The 20629-nt window shown below is 33.0% G+C and overlaps 1 protein-coding gene and 1 non-coding gene across 3 annotated transcripts in view; one reads left to right on the top strand and one right to left on the bottom strand.

Annotated features, from left to right (window-relative positions):
- The window catches only part of LOC128998659 (uncharacterized), a 41833-nt gene extending 38579 nt beyond the window's left edge, over positions 1 to 3254 (bottom strand). For both annotated transcript variants that reach the window (XM_054424885.1, XM_054424886.1), the window contains exon 1: positions 3120 to 3254. In XM_054424885.1, the coding sequence (XP_054280860.1) occupies positions 3120 to 3195 (76 nt within the window). In that variant the 5' untranslated portion in view covers positions 3196 to 3254. The remainder of the gene's footprint in view (positions 1 to 3119) is intronic.
- Positions 3255 to 8791: 5537 nt separating this feature from the next.
- On the top strand, positions 8792 to 8929 carry LOC128999186 (U4 spliceosomal RNA). The gene has a single exon (XR_008491247.1). It is a non-coding gene; the product is annotated as a U4 spliceosomal RNA (small nuclear RNA).
- The last annotated feature ends 11700 nt before the right edge of the window (positions 8930 to 20629 follow it).

Here is a 20629-nt window from a genome sequence, read left to right as displayed (position 1 = left end):
AGTATTTTTATCTAACACTGTAATCGCCATTCAATTTGTAACATCCGTTGAACGAATAAAGTTTAGTATGTCTTTACACAAATCTGTACAAGCTTTACGTTTAAGACTCGTAGTAGTTCAATGATCAAGAATTAGATTTGTAAGAAGGCCGTATTTTTATTCCAAGTTCTTCGTATATGTTATATATGCATTATGCAACAATAACCTTATCACTGCAAACCTACATACCAAGCGAATTTCAAGTTAAGATTGCAAAAACTATTTAGCATATTTGCTCTGTCATACATGCCTAATATAAAAATATTTGCATAAATAGTATTACGGTTTGTTGCTTCGTGAAATGAAAACATACCGTACTGCTTTGATTACATTTAATACAACTTACATTTTAAAAAGTAGTTTACAAAACGTCCAGTGTGTTCAATGTCCAGAAATAAAACAGCAATTTACAGGATTTAATTTACCATACATAATGTTAGCATGGGAGGATACGTACCGCATGTAGATCTTTTAATATAACTTTTAATACCGAATAGGTGTAAATAAAAAAAAATATAATAAAACGTCTGTTTTTAGGTTGCATTGAGGCAGAAAAAATTGATTCTGTTTTTTTTCTGGTTAGTTTTTTATTTCACCAAAATTAAAGAACTACGCATATGCATATTTAAGATTTCTGATACTTCGAGATATATATATTTTTTATTATTTTTCTTTTTTGGAATGAATTTTTTTTATTTGATTTTCAACTATCAATGTAGACGAATGGTGTTTTGGCTTCCGATTAAATGATAATTAAATGATTAAATGACCTAGGCAACGGAAATAGGTTCAGCACTTAAATCTGCGGATATTTTCTAAAAAAACAACTACGCGTTCAATAAGTTTTCTGTTTTTTACAAGTAATGAGAATCCAGCTTTTTTAAATATTTTACGGCTACAAAACACAATGCAGCTTATAATTCATGATTGAGCAAAACTCATTTAAGTATAAGGATTAACGTTAAAAATAAAAATAAACCATAATCTATATTCTTGAGCTAGTACAAGTAGAGAGAGAGTCGTCATATTGACGAGTTAAACATATTTAAATAACAATCGAAGAAATATACATTTAATTAATATACCTTGGAATTGCATAACCATATAACTGTAGCTACTTTGTCGAGACATAGTCACCAAGATATTTATCAATTTTGCTGATTTGTAATAAATAGTAAATATCGTTGATTTTACTAACGTAGTAAAACAGTAGAGGATACTTTATGACTGTGTGGTTTAAAATTGAGACAGCTTAAAAATTAGTACCTGCGTAGCTTAAAATTATAGTTTTTTAAACAGAGCAAAATTTTAGAAAGCTTAAAAGCTGCATTGTAAAACCAATGCAAACGTACTTATTTCCTCGCGACTTAAATTAATTAACTGAACAAATTATGACTGCTTTAAGACTTAAGTCTTAAATTGATAAAACTCATAAAATATTAAATCGCAATTTTTCCATAAAGGAATTTCATACTCGTAAACAACACAGTTAAAAGGGAAAATCAATACCATATTTTAGACCATAATTACTTTGTCACATAAGAAATTTCAAACAATGTCCATAGCAGCTAATAAACAAAACACAATACTGAGAAATTATAATTTCAATAATAAAAATTTGCCAACGGTTCAGTCTTTTATTTGACCAAAACCTAAAAATATTATGTGTTGAAAACAAGACTTGTTTATCTATATTTTAATTTTATTTTTACATAGGATGTATCATAAGTTGGGAAAGACGCACGGACGAAGGAAATGTAGTGCGGACGGAGGGGGTTGCGACAACATTCCTATAAATGTAGTAAAATATTGTAATTTGTATATTAAAGACGTTTGCATGGTTCTATATTCTGATATTTAATATTAATTTATTTAAGTCATATTGAATAATGAACTTCTTAAGTTTTTGCAGTGCCGCAAAACATTCCAGTGAAAGAAAGTGTTTTGATTTATGCACGATTTTGTGTAGTCTGACAGCATAATATTTATTTATCATTGCATGTTACCAATGATAGAACCTCCTATTACATTTGCATACTATAAACTCATTGATAAATTATTGTCGTAGCTAAATTATTTTCGAAATACCGAATTCTCTTGAATGATGTTATACGTATAGTTTTGATGTGTATGTACTCATTAAATCTGTTTATCCCTTTTTATTTACCTCAATTTTATGACGAGTCATATTTTTTTTTGTCACCGATGTCCAAAGGCCTTTTATTTACATCCATAAGAAGTTGTTTTATTTGTTAAACATTTTTCGCCAATTGGCTTGTTAAGGTTTATTTAAAATTACATTTATTTAATTTAAAAACTAACACGCTTGAAAAGCCAAGATGTTAGTGGAGAACTTGCGGAACACACGAAGAACCTTCTCATGTAATTTATTTATTTAAGAAGTAATATTTTAAAATAATTAGCTATAAGTGAAATTTGTATAATGATTGCATTTAATTTATACAACGTATAATTAAATACATCGTAACAATATTAATTTATTACGAAGACAATTACTTACATTAATATTTACTCTATAAATTGTGAACTTTTTGTCATTTTTATGAGTGAAAAATAATAAAGCGCTTGTTTTAATTAGAAAATTATAATTAGCTATTTATGTGTTATACTATTTTACAATATTGTTTAACCCACTTATTTAGCTAATTTTAACAAAATATTACTTATAGCCACGAATGTGCTATTTAATACCCAGGATTTTCACAAGTAAATTGTTAACTAAAACATTGTTAGATATTTCATTAATCACGTATTAAATGCATCAAAAGTATCAAACCTCTTTGTTTGCAATTTTACTAGAGCAATACTAATTCACTTTAAGTATTTATAGTAGAGTAAGAGACGCGTCTGAGGTGGCGAGGGAGGGGAAGAGTCCAGGCTCCCCTCTCAGCTCCCAAGGCCGCCTCTTCCTTCTCTTCCTTGACTCAGTCTAGACGTCCAAGAGCCGACGACCCGGTCTCCACCGCCGCTGCCCCTGAGATACCCGCGGCACCACCCGACACTCGCGCTTTACACAATCTCTACAACTCGACTTTAAACCTACAGAAGGTGGTACTTACCGTTGGTAAGCATCTTGAGCACGGTAAGAACAGTGATAGCCTGCACCATACTGGGAAAGTAAGTCCTCCTTATCATCTTGACCAATCACCGGCTGTTCATGGCCCGGACGACGGTACGGGAGCTGGCCTACTGGACCCTCGGACTCCCCGCACTCTCTGACAGGACGATGGCCTTGGCGCCCGTATGGAGCCGGATGCCGTGCTATTGTTTCCCATTTCCGGGAAAAAGGCAGAGGTCCGAGTACTGCGGGGTCAGTGAATGGCGGCTCAGTGATTCGCCCCGCACCCCTCTCCCACCATGAGTCATGGGACGGCGCGGCGCGGCGGTTGCGAAACTGAGACTGTCAGTGGACTATCACCCCCGGCTAGTTCCGGCTACCTGTAGCTACCTGGCGTCAAGGAGACTTATAACCATTCCATATATCATTCCTTATAGTCATTCCCTACTGTTCTTGAAAAATCCGAGGTTATTCCGTCCGACACTACGTTTCAAGTTGAGGTTTACTATTTTCAAATTTTTAGCCAATAATTTATTTTTTCTACGGACGATGGCCGGTGTCGGAGGAGCTTAGTATTTTCTTATTTATATAGAAAATAAATTTTCAAAGGTCGGTGTAAAACTAAATTACAGATGATACAAAGACATGATTTTGAGCTGTCTGGCAAAATTGCGTTGAAATTATGTTCAAAAGCTCAGTGGCTAAAAACATGGATCCTGAATGTTCCAAGGTTCTTTAATCTGAGATGGGTTAATATAGTGTGTAATGCATCTTAAACACTTATTTACTCTCCAAACATTGTCGCTTAGGAGCTGAAGGATGTAAAATGTACACAGCAAGCCACTGTTTCCCAGGCGTACCACGTTGTAACTCCTGAACAAGTGACTTCTGAGCAAAAATGTAAATTATAAACACTTTTTAAATGACATTTACTTTCTGAAACAATCATAAAAACGAAGTGTTCCATTACAGTTTCGAAACTAGCTACCATATCAGAAAATGGTGGCAACTTTTGAAAAGTGGAATTTATCTTTTTAATGTCATAAGAAAATAGTCGAAGTTCTCAATTTAATGAATTTCTCTAATTCTAATAGGTTTTGAGATACCAATGGAGGCACAATTAAATTGTTCACCCTGTATATCTTTCAAGGTTTTGCATGGCCTAAGAGGGACTATTTTTTCGTAATTCTAATACTGTGTACAAATTGTAGTTTTTTAATTAAAAACATATTTTGATTTGATATATTTGGCAAGTCTTAAATTTAATTGCGTATGCCCTTTTCAAAATTTTCAGTGGCTGTCCATAGATTACTTGTAGTTTGCAAAATATTGGTTTTTCGATCAATGATAAAATAATGGCTATAAATTTACCTAAACATTTTCGAGTGAAATAAAAACTATAATAATAATAGTTTCTTACAATAGTTAACCATAATAGTACAACTATAATTTAAAGCAATAACAGATTATTTCAAAGTAGATATAAGTATATAGAATATACACCAAACATACATTTAGGATGGAAAACGTATTTCATCGAAAGGGGATTTAAGTTCTTATAAATTTCGTATTCTTATAAAAATTAGTATTAAACGCGTGAATCGATATTCATTCTTAATAAAGTTACTAAAAATGTACTGCAGTATGGACTTTGTCAACATTCTTTCTTAATTCTACATGCAAATCTTCTAAAACATAGTATATAAAAAAGCTCTCGTAGTATATCTATTCACGTAGCTGTACAACCATAAACTCAGTGTTTTTTGTAGATTTCCTTATTTTGTTGGATAATGCTAAGTATCAGCAACCATACTAGGCCATTTTATTTTGTGATACAATACAAAACACTATTAACAAAAATTTAGATAACTTAAGGTTTCGTTTCGTATATTTTATTATGACATAACATTGTTTGATATAGCCTACCTTTGATTTATAATTGTAAATAATATTTATAATTGTTAACTATCGCTTGTTTTAATTTTCTCTTTCTTATTGACAATGCAATTTTCTTATTGTAAAGTGGCTATTCCGTTAGAAAATACAAATTAATAAATAACATATTGGGCAGATCTATTTAGACGACTTTTTTGTCGCACTATGGGCAATAATTTATTTTCCATTAATAAATACGTTTTCGTCACGCTCAAATTGACTTAGAAATTGAGTTTCAATAATTTCCCGTAAGTTGACTTAAGTTCTTATGACGTTTTAAGACATTTACAGTTTTCTGATTTGTATTATCTAATTCACGGCCTATCGAAATTAAAAAATACTAAATTTGATCTAGTAAGTGAGTAAAATATAAATAGGACCTACCATTTAAATCCGCCACCTAATTGTTTGTAAAATACAAAACTCTATTAATATTAGTGTTTTTGTTACTAAACAAATTACGAAACAATTGCAATTATTTCAATAACATATACATACATTACATCATATAAATTAATAGAACTTTTTAGGAAATACATTTTTATTTTTATTTTCAAATGAACTAGAGTCCTGCAAAGAGGCTGAATCGCATGCCTTCTACCAGAACCAGTATAGCTGCATAAGAAAGTATCACGGCGCAAGACGCAATTTAGGTACAGAAGTCGTCACACAAGTTGCCTAGCGCCTTGAGAGCGCGGCGCGGCCTAGCGACACTTCGCCATCACTAACACACTTGAGAATAAACACTTACTTAGTTCGAGATCACTTTATTGATGGAAAAACAGAAATATGAACCAGAAGAAAAATAAGGATATGTTAGAAAATATTTAATCAAAACTCGAAATATAGAAAAATAAAGGCAAAATAACATGCCTTTGAGAAATCTTCTGAGTCGTTACTAGAAATGAAATACGTACCGAAATATTAAGAACACAAATTTAAAATATATAGTTTACTTTGAACAGTAAACTTCTTATCATATTATTAAATCTAAAGCTTGTTTTTATATGAGGTTCATGTAGGTAAAATTTGATCACTATTGTTGATAAAATGTTTTACTCTAATTTTGGTGTACACTTAATGATTTGTGTTTTGCTCGTTCCTTACAATACCATTGGACCAACAATGGTTTATAAATAAATATGTTCAGTTTTATTCAGTCAAAACACTTTTAAATTGGTTAAATGGTAAAACAAATGCATACTAGAGTCTATACATGAACCACATTAACTAGACGGAGCTAACATTTGAAATAGTCTTAAATCGTTAAATTCTTTTCCATAAGGATAGAAAATTGATTACTTACTTACTTGCATACTTGAAGGTATCCCACTTGTAGCATTTCAGCAGTGGTCGTCATTTTGGATTGGATATTAGGCTTACGTCATGTCTTCATCTTTCCAGAATTCATCCATTGAGTAATAGGTCTTTTCCGTTAAATATGTCTTCAGTTTTTTCTTAAATGTCTTCTGTCCAGAACAACTTCTTATTTCATCTGGTAATCTATTAAAAACTTTACCGGCCAAGTATTGAACTCCTGGTTGAATCAAAGTAGTCCTATGACTGTTTAGGTGCACATTGTGTTTACTTCTTGTGTTGTAACTACGTACTTCTTTGTTCCTCTTGAATATTTCAGGAAATTTCAATACTAATAAAGAAGATTCCAGAATGATAACAGATGTAAGAGTCAATACTTTGAGATCTTGAAATAAAGGCCTACAATGCTCCAGGTAATGAACTATGCAAATCATTCTTATGATTTTTTATTTTTAAAGAAAAACTCTGTTGGCCTTTCAACATCCTCCACAAAATGCAACTCCATAACTGAGAATGCTATGGAAACACCCGTAATACACCTTCAAAAAAACATCCTATTCTACCACATTCCTCAGCCTACGAGCCAGGCAGCAAACCACGGTCAGTCTCTCTATTACATATGGTCATTCCTTTTTTATATACCACTACCACCTGTGATCTGTCCTTCAGAAATGACTTAATCCAATCTAATGGTTGGTTTTTTATACCAAACATTATTAATTAATTAAAACAGGCTATGAATAAGGCAATCAAAAGCCTTAAAGCTCACCTCATAAAACAAAGCAAATAAATCTTCCATGCGATCAATCTTGTTATGAACTGAGGTCAATAACAAAAATATAGCATCTGTAGTCGATTTATTTATTTATCTACCACACTGGTGGTAGATTTATCTTTTACAAAGCCATGTAGGGATTAACTAATTATTTCATGTTTTTCTATAAATTTTGTTAGGCGCAATAATACTACTTTTTCAAATACTTTAGATATAGCTGTCGAAATTTGTATTGGCCGATAGTTGTCGAGATCTTTAGAGTCACATTTTTTAAATACTGGTCTGACTATTGCAAGCTTTAGTGAGTCGGGAAAACAACCAGAAGAAAAGGAAAAAATTATGAGGTGGCTGATGGGTTCTGCCAGTAAGTCAGTGATATTCTTTAACATTCTAAATGATATTATTTCATCAAATTCAACTCCAGCTGAGTTTTTGTTTTTCAGGGTTGCTATGACTAACTTATTAATTATTTCTTTCTCATATGTAGGGTGGAAGAAAAAAGATTCCTTTGGCTGTTTTTACATGTTTTCTACATGTTTTTACTGATTTATCATTGTACTTCACAAAGTATTCATTGAATTTGTTGGCAATGTTTAAGGGTTCGTGGGTTAGTTCTCCATCAATGTCTCTAATACACATATCATCAAATTTATTATTCTTCATTGGCCTTCTGCTGTTAATAATTTGCCAAATCATTTTTTATTTATTATCAGCTGACTGGATTTTGCGTAATATATCATTAGATTTTTCTTCTCTTATAACAGAACGATAGCGATATTTTAGCCTTCTGTAATATTCACGCATGAAATGAGTTGACTCTAGATCCCTTGATCTAGATTCTGTGGTAAAGACTGCCATAGCTCACTCCTAATATTCAACGCTTGAGGGCTAAGGGTAGTTTTCCTATTATTTTATTTATGATCTTCTTTGTCAATTTTGGGAAGGATATGTCGAAATAGTATTTTACTTTGTCGATGAATAAATTGTATTTTAGATTCATATCGTCTGAACTGAATACATCAAGCAAAGTTTCTTTAGAAATGTGGAATCTGAAAACGTTAAAATTTGCCTCATCAAACCTTCTACTAACCCTGTATCTGATTTCATTAATGTTTTCAGGGGGATAAGTTATTGTCTGTCCTAACATGAGCAAGTAAAATTGATTATCATAGTTTTTACTCGATCGCCCAATTACATAATAATAAACCTAGTAACTTGTTATGGAAAAATTCGATACACATAAATCTGTTATGCCTATTTGATTTACTTAGTGGAAATGCTAACCTGAAGCACGTGCCTCACACAAAAGTAATGCAATGGGTGGAACATCCGAATCACCAGCATACGCAATCACGCCTTTCATTGGGCACCGTCTTTAATTGTTATCTCTTTAAACCAGCTGATCCAATTGTAATGGTGAAAGTCCCATTGATCTACAAATGAGCTGCCATTTGGGTGTGCGTGGCTTTGGTTTCGTCAGAGGCGTTCCATTGTTTGTAACTGTTCCAAACGTTTTTGGCAGGGCTGGGTCTTTACATAATCTACTATTGAGGAAAACGTATTTATATACTATAATGCTATGCCTAGATATTTGCTATTAGGATATTAACCTACTAATATGTGATGAAGTGTAACAATATAATTGTAACTTTGCGCAGTGCCAATATCATAACCAATGAAGTCAAACTGAGTTTCGATTATTGCTGATTGGAAATATTTGACTCGAAGTGAATAAAAATGCCTTGCAACAAAGAAGATGGATTTTTTGTCATATTATTTATAAATTTTTGCTACTGTTGTTCTATTGTAATTAATTGTGCTTGTCCATCATAGCTGGTAGATGGATGTATTATATTATACATGCTAAATTGTCCATCACTGCTGGGACTCATTCTTGTAGTGGGCCCGGGTTCCGGCTTCTGTTAAGTAAACAAATATTATCAGGGCTTTAAAATATTTTTGTCACGGTATTGTGGATTGTATTAACTCTCAGTGTTTGTCGTTTGCTGATTATATCAAGATTTCCAAGAATATCAAGTTTCAGGCCAACTTCTCCTTCCTTCAGCAAAGTTTGCACTCATTCGATAACTGTTACATGGCAAACAGCATGGACATCAATGTTTTCATATCTGCTGTGGCATCTTATCACCGTACCTAGTGACTTATTGACTACTTCTACACAATAAATAATGCCTATTATAAGAACTAATAAAAAAATACTTCTTTTAATTTTTAACATTCATTTTATTTATTAACGACGTAAGAAATGTGTAAGATTAAAATAAATTAGTTTGTTGGATTGCCAAGTTAAAATTTCTATTATAATAAATATAAATTCTACTGAAACTTAAATAATAAAAGCCAAATTAGTTATAATGATAACGCAAGTTTCTATGCCAAGCAATGGCTCGGTCCCCTGGTACTATTTTATAAAAATACATTGGTTAAAATGCAATTTTTGTGCATATAAGTATATTTTAAATAACCCAATGTCACGAATGTTGTTATATTTAATCCCTACAGTACTTTGATCATGGGTTTATTAGTGAGACGAATATTACGTATATTATTTAGTTATTTTATTCAAACCTATTGTCATTCAAATTATTGTATTATTCTAGACCAAAATAATAAAACAGAGTTGGTCAAGATGAAATTGGCAGTTCAAAAGTCGAGGTCAGCCAATGGCGTTTGGAAAACATTTGCTGAATTACTTCCAACTTTGGTCTTTGGCAACATTTAAATGGACTATATTTTATACCCCTAAAATACTTTAAAAATTAAATACTTTAAAAACTGGTTAGGGATTTCATCTTTGGATCTATCTTTAGGGACAAACACAAGAGTGTAACCCCATAGTTTCTGCATCCATATTCATATTTATTTGAAAGGTCTAAGAAGTTGGTTTCAACTAAATACCTGCACCGCACTAATGACATTAGTTGCTGGCCAAAGGCCGAATGAGCTTGGAAATAGAATCCCGTTCCTTTCCAAGACTAAAAATATTTTAAAACCATAGCTATTACAACTTTAATACATGATATAAAATGCAACGGCCTCTATTGTTTAGCGGTTGGATTACGTTTCTTGCGTTAATGTCCCAGAGGACAAACACCATCCGTTGAAATTCATATACAGAGTGATTGATATAAGTGTGCCAGCCGTTTTATTCGAAGACCATAAGAGATATCAAAAAAAAGTTAAATGGTAAGTGCCTTGGATTTTATATTTTAAAAATTGTAGTCAAGTCAAAAAAATTATATTAGCAACCATTTTTTCAATATGGCCACCAACTTTGATTTTTCTTATGGAACACCCTGTATTTTATGATGTATTCAGGTAGAAAATATAATTTTAAGACGATTTTATACTTGTTATTTTTGTCATAAACCTAACCGTTTCAAAAATAATAATAATTTAAATTGTGAAATTTCGAATAGTTTTCGAATAAAACAGCTGGCATGCTTGCTTAGGCCTTTATCAAAACTCTTTCTCATGCCGAAAGTTCAAAACTTTAACCATTATTATCTTTAATATACATCATAAAATACAGGGTGTTTCATAAGAAAAATCAAAGTTGGCGGCCATATTGGAAAAATGGCGGCTAAAATATTTTGTTCGACTTGACTACAATTTGTTTAGTAAAAAACCAAGGCACTTACCCTTTAACTTTTTTGATATCTCTTATAATGTTCGAATAAAATGGCTGGCACACTTATATAAATCACCCTGTATATTACCTTATATGTGAATATGGTATGAGTTGATTTCGCGAGCACAACTCGAGTAAAACTGATCAGATTTCGCTTAAATTCGATACAAACGTATAAACCTATATATTCGAATGAGTTCGGGAACCAGCATGATCGGACTAAGCGAACTGCGTTTTATGGCGTGGAACTGTTTTTCTCATTTTTGACCCTCAAAATAGAATTTCCCAATTTATCGGTAGCCTATTTTGTGAAGCTAAAAAGTTGCATATTGAAGTATTTTTGTACGGTTGATAGCTTACAAGGAAGATAAAAAATAATTTAAAATGTGTATGTTATTCTTATGGAGAATAAGTAAACTGTAGTTTGATTGTTTAAATGAATATATTTGATAATATTTGGTGAATTGGTGTATTTCATACTATGGTATTAACATTTCACTAAAAGGCACACTTAGTATACTACTACTTACTTTATTACCATGTAGCAGCAAGCCTAAGTACTCACAAAAATTAAAGTTATTTTAATGGAAAATAAATTCAACAATTTTAAGGGAATAATTTAGTGAAAATCCTGTGAGGTTAGTGGGGATTTGCTTATTTTGCAGGTTTGCTGCGGCGGGGGTGTTTTTTTTACTTTTTTTGTCAATGTCCCACCTTTACAACCTTGAAAGCTGAGCTCTAGTCCGAACCCGTTATAAGCATTACATCGAACTAGGCATAGAGGCTCGTGGATCACATAGCTAAACAAAACGTTCCGCTATTGGTGTTTGGCGAAATTTGAACCCGAATCTTGGAAGGCCCGCGCTCTATCCCTACATCATCTTGCTTCCCATTAGACGTATACATAATTTATTAAATAGTGTTAGTAATGGTATTAAAACATTAGCCATGTCTGGGGTACCGCAGATGCTAAACCCTTGCAATGTCGCGCGGCTAATAATTCCATCATAGCCTTAACAATTATTTCCTCAACCATTAATGAGACCAAAATTAGCTTCAAACATAAAAACTGCAATAAGTGGTACATTTATGAAAATAAAACAATTGAATACAGGTAACTACGCTATGTTATTTTAGTTACATTTTCAAGCGCTTGGCTGTCGATTGCACTTATGCACAGAGCTGACAAAAACGAGATCAATAAGATTTTAAAATTCCTATTTTATGCAATACCTATAGTCTTTGCATTTAAAGTTGACTTGACTTTTCATTCCTTTACCAATTGAGTCATACTTTCTGAAAAGATATAAATTGTGCTTATGTTATAAAAAAATGGAATACATTTTTATTCCCCATGAATAAAATACAAACAAATACATGGTATTTGTCTTTATTCAATTACAACAAATCAACTTAACTACAAACTTCTAAATATAACTAATATAGTATATACAATCTGATAAAACCATTTAAAGAAAACACCAGCAGTTTACTACGTTAGACTAGATTAGAAAAACTACATTAGACTGGGGTGGATGTGCATGTTACATAAATTGAAGAGACAGACGAGCCATGTGGCTGTACAGCTGAATTCAAACTATGAATCATTAAGTCAATTAATTATTGCCCTCCATCCGATTTCCCAGTGTTCATACTATATGGCACTCGCTGAAATGCATTGTTTTATTGTCTTGGATTGAGCTATATGGAAGGGAGATCTTTTAGTTTTGTTTATGTATATGGTTTTCATCAAATAATTTGGTAAAAAGTTACAATCACAGCTGGATAAAATGTACAAAAAAGTTTTGTTATGTAAACGATTTGAAGCTTTATTTAAAACATTTCGGTATGACGAGAAATGGAGGGCTAAGCGTTAAATACTTAGCTGTAAATACCTTTGTAATAAGAATAGCCACGGGTGACTATATGTGCTTGTATCTTTGATTTTGAACTTGCATTAAGGCTACGGCCACACGGGCGTTTTTTCAAGCAAGAACGCAGTGTGAAAAAACGCAAGAAATATGAGCAGCATTAAATGTAATGAGGTATGCCACATGCAGTGTGTTTTCCCGCATTAGCGGTCGCCTATTTGTTTCAATGCTACTCTAATTTTTCGCGTGTTTTCACGCTGCGTTTGTGCGTGAAAAAAACGCCCGTGTGGCCACAGCCTAACGGTTAAAAGAATAACAAAATTGAAAAATTTTGAAAGCCCTCCTCATTTGAAAAGTAATCCTCTGGTCAGCGAATCTCTGGTGGGGTTTTAGTTGGTGGCAGGGTTTGAACATACCTCAAACGAACTATTGAGATATCTATCTACGCCAAAGTAACAAAATCAACGGTAAAGGCGCTCAGATGGAGAGAAGGTGGGCATAAGCGCGGGAGTTGAAGCTAAACGTACGCGAGCGCGGGAGAACGGAAGGCAATTGTTGCGTGCAGCGTACTCTACGCTCTGCTGCCTCTCGCTTTTGTTCCGTTAAATTTTGTATAGCTTCCGTCTATATATTCGCCGTAATAATCCACACGTGAAAATTTCACGTATTCACACAGCAATTTGACAATGATAACGGTATTATATCAGCGAAGTCAAACTAATAATTAGCACAAACGATTGAAGCGCGTGATCGAATGCAAACCCACGGTAGGTCTGCCGTATGTTGGCAAGCCTTTGGCCTGTCTTATTTGGATCTTGATGGGCCAAACTAGATTAGGGATCATTCGGTTTCAGACCTTTAGATGAGTACGTTTTCTGAACCACAACAATATCTATAAAAAACGGTGTGTTGGAAAAAGTAGTTTTGATATAGTAACTGTATTTAGCACAGAAAAATTCAGTGTTACCCACATTGTTTTAAAACAATAATTTTTGTTAGATACGGCGAACAAATGTGTCCGCGGAAAATGTATATTTTCCTTCCAAAAACATTTCACATAACATTCCTACACCAGTAGTGTGGTCAGAGTACTTAGACATAGAGTAAGTTGTTGACTGATATGTTACTATTTATAATTGATATACTAAACAGTGTTTAAATTAAGTATGGAAATAAATCTGTATTTTTCAAACCGAAATAGATAGAAATATTATGTTTGTGGCATTGATTGTTAACAAAGGTTCCGCGATTTTTTACATTAAAACTATTTTAACCCCCCCCCCCTAACAGGGAAGGGGTTAGGGGGCGACTTATTTTTTTCAAATAGCAATTCTTATTAAGTAAGTGGCCCTTCATTTTAAGGGGCAGTTAAGAGAAATGCAACGACGCACATTCTATTTGAATATCTCACCCTAGCCTAAATGGCAGGTATTCAGAAATTTAATTTATGTAAATATATATATTTTATGTAATTCCACAAATTCAAAATTTGGAATGTCATAGGAGACCGAATGGCCTTATAAACATGTTAATATAAGACCTAAATACAGTATAAATTAATACATTTGGGTTAAGACCACGGTTCAAAGAATACAAAGAAGGTATTACAGGCCATTTGGAAACCATCACTCATCAAAATAGACTCAGTATTTATTTACTAATCAATAAGTTATTTAATCGAGTAAATATTTAAATAGTACCCAAGACTAACTAGGAATAGGATGAGGTGCGACCTGGTCTAGTGGAGTGCGGGACTTTCATCATTAGTCTGCACTTTCTTGCATAGGACAGTTAAGTGGTTACCTTTGCAGAAAATACACTTAACTTGTAACTTACATTTACTTGCTAAATGACATTTTCTTAAACATCTTAGACATGCTCCTTTTTTCTTTACTATCTCAACCCATTCATCTACGTTCAAGTCGATCAATAAAAATCGTTCATGTGACAAATGAGATCCTTTTGAACAAAATATACAGTTGGATTTAACAACTGACTCCGGTTTGGAAAATGACACAAGAACAGCAGCAGAAGGTAAGCTTGTCTTTGGCTTAGTACTTTCATGTATTCTGCTTTTTCACCCGAGAGGAATCACATTTAAGAACATTAATTATCTTAATTTATTTTAATTTATTTAGGCAAAAATCGCAACAACAATGCTCGAACGTTGAGACAATGACTTATATTGTATTTGATGTTTCATTGGAACCTACATAAAACCATCGGACCAAAAACACGAAGCTTGACGTGTAATTAACATTTATGACACTACACGAAGGTCATTACTATCTGATCATTGTTGGAACGCAAATGGATAAAATTCCTGTTTAACTAATAAATATGTGGGCAAACCTAAACATTTTAGGCGAATCAGCAGACTGGAGCGGGATAACGTACGTTGACTCACAAAGGCAACGCTCTGGTCTCAAGGTAAACCTTTGTTTTCGTTTTGAATGATTACCTTTGCATTAATGCGTTCGTGCTCATTGCCGTGTCTGGTGTGCAAGTTTCAAGGTAATGCGACCATATTGAGACCTTGAGCTCAATACCACTGGTTATATGGCATCCTGGCTTACATGGCCATGTCATGCTAACGGTTGTAGCCAAGGAAAAATTGTATGGCCACACTGTCTGAAATTTATAGTCATTGAGGTAGACTAGTTACAAATTATTTTGAAGATTTGGAAATATGTTTACCAAAAACTGTAGATAAACTTAGCTTAAGCAGATACAATCAATTAGTGGGAGTGGGTAGCAGAAAATATTTCGGTTCTGGCGGAGAACATGCCACTCTTGGTAGTGATAATATTACAGGGTGGCTGAAAAGTAACTTGCACCCCCCCCCCCCTTAACTTTTCAACCATTTGAGATATTTGAAATCGGTTTGCGGCAACCTTCTTAGATATGAGGGGCTACAATTATTATGGTCAATTTTGAAAATTTTGCCCTTAGGGGTAGCGAGGGTAGGGGGTAGCTCAAAGTTTTCAAATGACAAGTATAGTCGAGTTTGGTATCATTTTACAGGTCTTGACGAAACATAACAATTAACACAAAGAAAATAGAAATCGGACCATTAATAAAAAAATGGCAGTTCAAAATTACTTTAAATAACCATTGTCTCAATCATGTATAGCTCCCATTTTGTTATTAATGGTCTGATTTCTATTTTCTTTATGTTATTTGTTATGTTTCGTCAAGACCTGTAAAATGATACCAAACTCGACTATACTTGCTATTTAAAAATTTTTAGCTACCCCCTACCCCCGCTACCACTAAGGGCAAAATTTTCAAAACCGACCATAATAATTGTAGCTTTTATTTCCAAACAAGTTGCCGCAAACCGATTTCAAATATCTCATATAGTTAAAAATTTAAAGAGGGTGCAAGTTAATTTTTTGCCACCCTCATAGTTATTTGAATTTGAAACGTTTTAGGGCGCCATTTTGTTATTAGTGAGCCGATTTTGGTTTTCTTTATGTCAATGTTTATGTTTCGTAAAGACCTGTGAAATGATACCAAACTCGACTATACTTGTCAATTTGAAAATTTTGAGCTATCCCCTACCCTCGCTACCCCTAAGGGCAAAATTTTCAAAATTGACCATAATTATTTTAGCCCCTTATATCTAAGAAGGTTGCCGCAAACCGATCTCAAATGGTTGAAAAGTTAAGGGGGGGGGGTGCAAGTTACTTTTCAGCCACTCTGGATAAGACCAAGAACGTAAAACCGCCCAGACCCCAATTTTTAAGGACCTGTGTCGTCCGTAATGACGTCATCAAGATGGCGGCCGTAAGAGGATGCTAGATCGCCATAAATTGGTTATAACACCCAAATGCCTGAACCGATTTTAATTAAATTAGGCATACAAGTGCGTGGGTACAATTTCTCAGCCCAGGTTAAAAATGGTGAAGTTTGATCAAGTCATTTAAAAATGGCGGCCGTTCTAAAATAGAGGTTGTTCAAAACTAATAGAATTATGCGAATAATAGTGTGAATTGTTATAAATAAAAATTACGATTAGGTATGTAAATACAAAAAGAGTGTATACATTCAGGAAAGTACGTTTTAATACAAGAAATAGTAAGTACCCTTAGAAAATTCAATTGTTTACAAACAATGAAGCTACTACTTCAAACGAATAAATATTAAATAAGTTAAGGGTTACCAACTTCCGCCTGAAAAATAAAAATATGCATGATAAAACATTATAAGTACGCAAATATAATGCAATCTTATTTCGCAACCAATGGCTCTCTCATGAGCATAAAAAGGGTACACAATGGCATAGCACCGTTTCTTGCAGACACACGAGTTCTATACAACCTTTTGAGGCCTCAGGAATGGTTGGCCACACTGGTGAATAATTTTTGTCACATTCTTTCCATCTTCAGGTTGGTGGAGGCGTAAAGTTGGTTTTCAAACCAACCCACATCCACATCGTAGCTTGCAGAGTAGTTCGATTCACATGCTGCCATAGTGCATTATCGGTGGGCAGAATGTTCTAAATAGCTCTTTTCTTGTTATTAAAAAGTACACGTCTACAGTCATTAACGCTGTTAAGGTGTGATGTTATGCCATATAGAAGTACAACAAGTCGGACTCACCGGCTCTGTTAATATTTGGGAAGGCCATCTATACTTTGCATCCTTTTTTTTAGCAAATTTTTCAAATAGGGATGAAGCTTTTACCGTAAGTAGGCTACAGTATCATGGTAAGACCTAGCCCGTGGACCGATTTACTTTTTCATTTTGATGACCCCAGAGGGTGAAAATGCCATCCGTTCAAATTAATACACATATATATGTGTGTGTCCGTTAAAACGATAACTTAAGCAGTACCTACTGATCCGATTTTGATGAAATTTGGTACAAACGTGTAAACCTACGTTTATTCGTACGAGTTCGTGAATGGGGTCAAAATTGGATTTTCTCATGTTTGACCCTCAAAACATAAAATTTCCCGATTTCTCTCCATACCACTTTGAAAAGCAAACAAATAAATTATTTAGTATATTGAAGTGTTTTCAACGGTTATTGGTTACAGAGAAAACTGAAAAAATTCTGAATTTAATATTACCATATTATTCTTATGGAGTAAACTGTTGTAGTTTGCTTGTTTATTGATATAGTTTTGTCTAACTTGGCAAATTTATTTATTTTATACCAAGCAATTAATTTTCATAAAACCCCAATTCACCCTTCCTGTAACAGCAAACCTAGGTACTCATTAAACCTAAAAAATGTTATTGAAATAGATTTAGTTGAAAATCAAATCATGCAAATGGAAACTTACTTAGTGTGCAGGTTTGCTGCGGTGGGGTTAGGGGTGGGCGCCGGCGAGTAGTGATTTTTCAATTCTAGTCAAGTATTTGAATAAAAAATCGAGTATCGAGTCGAGTCGAGTAGTTGCACGTAAAATAGGCTTAGGCCTAATAGGTTAGTTTTTAATGGCTTCTTACATTTAAGTATACACAAAACATTGTTATTAAAATTTTTCTACTTCTAGGATGCTGCATTTAATATACGCATCATGAATTATAGTGTGTTTTATTTATGCTTACATTTTCTTCCTCCACTGAAACATGATAATTAACCTTTAAGAAACTTTAAGAACAATCATAATAAATATACAGAGTGTGTACAAAGGAATTTATTTATAAAACTGGAGTAGAACTTCATAAAACTTATCCTAAATTTAAATTAATGATATGCAAAGGGTATTGAAATAACTTGGATTACTCATTAGTTAGTTAGTACTTTAATGAATAAAAACTGGAGGAAAGTTAAAAGAAAACTTTTTGATAAGTCACGAAACCATACAACCCTATTCCTTAAAACAGAACATAAAAGATACATTTCAAAACTTAAAAGAAATAATATTCTGGAGCCATAACGTTGTAATAAAAACACACACACAGCCAACATAAAAACAAGATTTGACACAAAACCATAAAATTACAAAAATATCACACTCTAAAACTTATCACACAAAACAAGAATTGGTAGACTGAGACCCTATCATGAATATTATCACAAATGAAATCAAATATTATACAACAAAGAGTGATACCAAAAATAAAGTCTAAGGGGTTTTGTCATTATTGCTGCTTAGTGTGTCAACATTAAAATCATAAGCAAAACAATAAACTAATAAAAAGATAACCAAAAACAATAACATACCAACAAAGTTTTTAAATAAGGATAATAACTTTTGTACATAGAGTACAATAACAATATAAGGGATAAAGTATAAAATAAATAATATACAAAAACACAGTCAAAATGTGAAACAGCTCAATCGACTAGATAATTGGAAAAAAGATCTATTTTGTATTTACTAAAGGCTATATCAAATATAAGTCTCATGATGGTTTGTATCAGTTTTAAAATCCTTCGTCAGTCTCAAGTTTAAGTAATTTTAATAGCCTACCAAGAAAAATAAATAACTCAATGATACACTACCAAAAATAATAAGTGAAAATCAATTTTTTTTTAAGAATAATAATAACAACAATAGGACGTAAATTTCCAATTGTCTGAATTGAGTTTCAATTAAATCTATTTAAATAACATGAGGTTTAATTAGTACCTAGGTTTGCTGCTATATAGGGTGTCTTACGTAAGGTGTCTCAAATTTATCACGGAAAATTGGTATAACGTAAAAGGATGAAATAACACTATTACCCACTGAATCAACTCCAAGGAATAACGAAAAAATATTTTTAACTTTTTTCGATACAGAGTGTGCCAAAAACTGAGGGTCACTAGTTCGAATCTCGGAATTTTCAAATGTAACATACGTCATGTTATGCACCAGTTTAAAGGTATTTAATAGACAAACATTTTGGTGGAAACAGAAATTAATTATCTTTTTCCGTTTCAAAATGGCGGCAGTTTTTTGGGGGAAAATTGATATTTTTTAATACTGTGTTTCCTATACCAAGCACTTAGCCATTCTCCGATTGAAATTTCTTACTCGTTATGGATGTTCTTATCAGCTTTACTGTGATATGCTACAAGTAACCTTTTTTTATTTTTTTTAACTTTATTTTTTTTTATTCCCCAAAAAATCATTTTAGAATGTTTTGCAAATGCCCATTTTTCAAAATTTGCTAATAGCAACATATGTCAAGTTGCACATTATTTTATGGGGGTTTTAATTTTCAACAACTTTGTAATTTACGCTTACTTCGTAACGTACGAACGTCTCTTACGTCTCTTTTAGTTTTTGTGTAAACAACATAAAATCTAATTTTCGCATGCTATGTGGGTTTAACAATAAATGAAATGGGGCCACGTTTGTTAAATTGAGTTTGTTAAAATTTCTCAACAAAAAAAATCTTCAATGTAGATAACAGAACAAAAGTTTCAAAATGTATAAATTAAGCTTAAGCATATTTTTTATTTTAAATATAGCTAATCTGTATAGGCATACCTAATTAATAATTAGGTCTATTGAAGTAGCAGGCCTAATCAAAATAATCATCCTAGTAATATTTACCTATTTCCCGTGGTTGACTATGTTGAACTGAAACCTCCGTTGTCTTAGTCTTCTTTGAATAAAAAGATGTGGCTTCACTTACAAATCTATCTTTCAATAGTAATTTTTCATGTGGTTAAGTAAAACGCACTTAAAATGTGGGTCCACTGCCATACACGCTTTATACAGGTTTTCTGATTTTATGTGGGAAAACTTAGTCTTCATTGCTGAAAGTAAATTTCTACAAAAGGTAGCACCAGGTTTCTTTTCGCGCAATCTTTTCTCAAAAATATCTTCAATTGTTGATACTAATGGGTAAACCATTGACATAGTCGGCAACTTGCTGGACGACGCTTTTGTAGTTGCCTCATCTAAAGGGCATAAAATGTCAATACATTGCTCAGTCATCTTACACTCGGTCATGGACATATTGTTAATATTGCTTCTTGAGGAAATCAACTCACCACCAGAAATGGCCTCTT

The sequence above is a fragment of the Macrosteles quadrilineatus genome, unplaced genomic scaffold, assembly GCF_028750875.1.
Source record: "Macrosteles quadrilineatus isolate MER2022 unplaced genomic scaffold, UCM_ALF_1.0 Scaffold_7__1_contigs__length_78375512, whole genome shotgun sequence".
Classification (NCBI taxonomy): Eukaryota; Metazoa; Arthropoda; class Insecta; order Hemiptera; family Cicadellidae; genus Macrosteles; species Macrosteles quadrilineatus.
The sequence above is the reverse complement of the archived record's forward strand: the minus strand, read 5'-3'. Positions and strand labels throughout refer to the sequence as shown.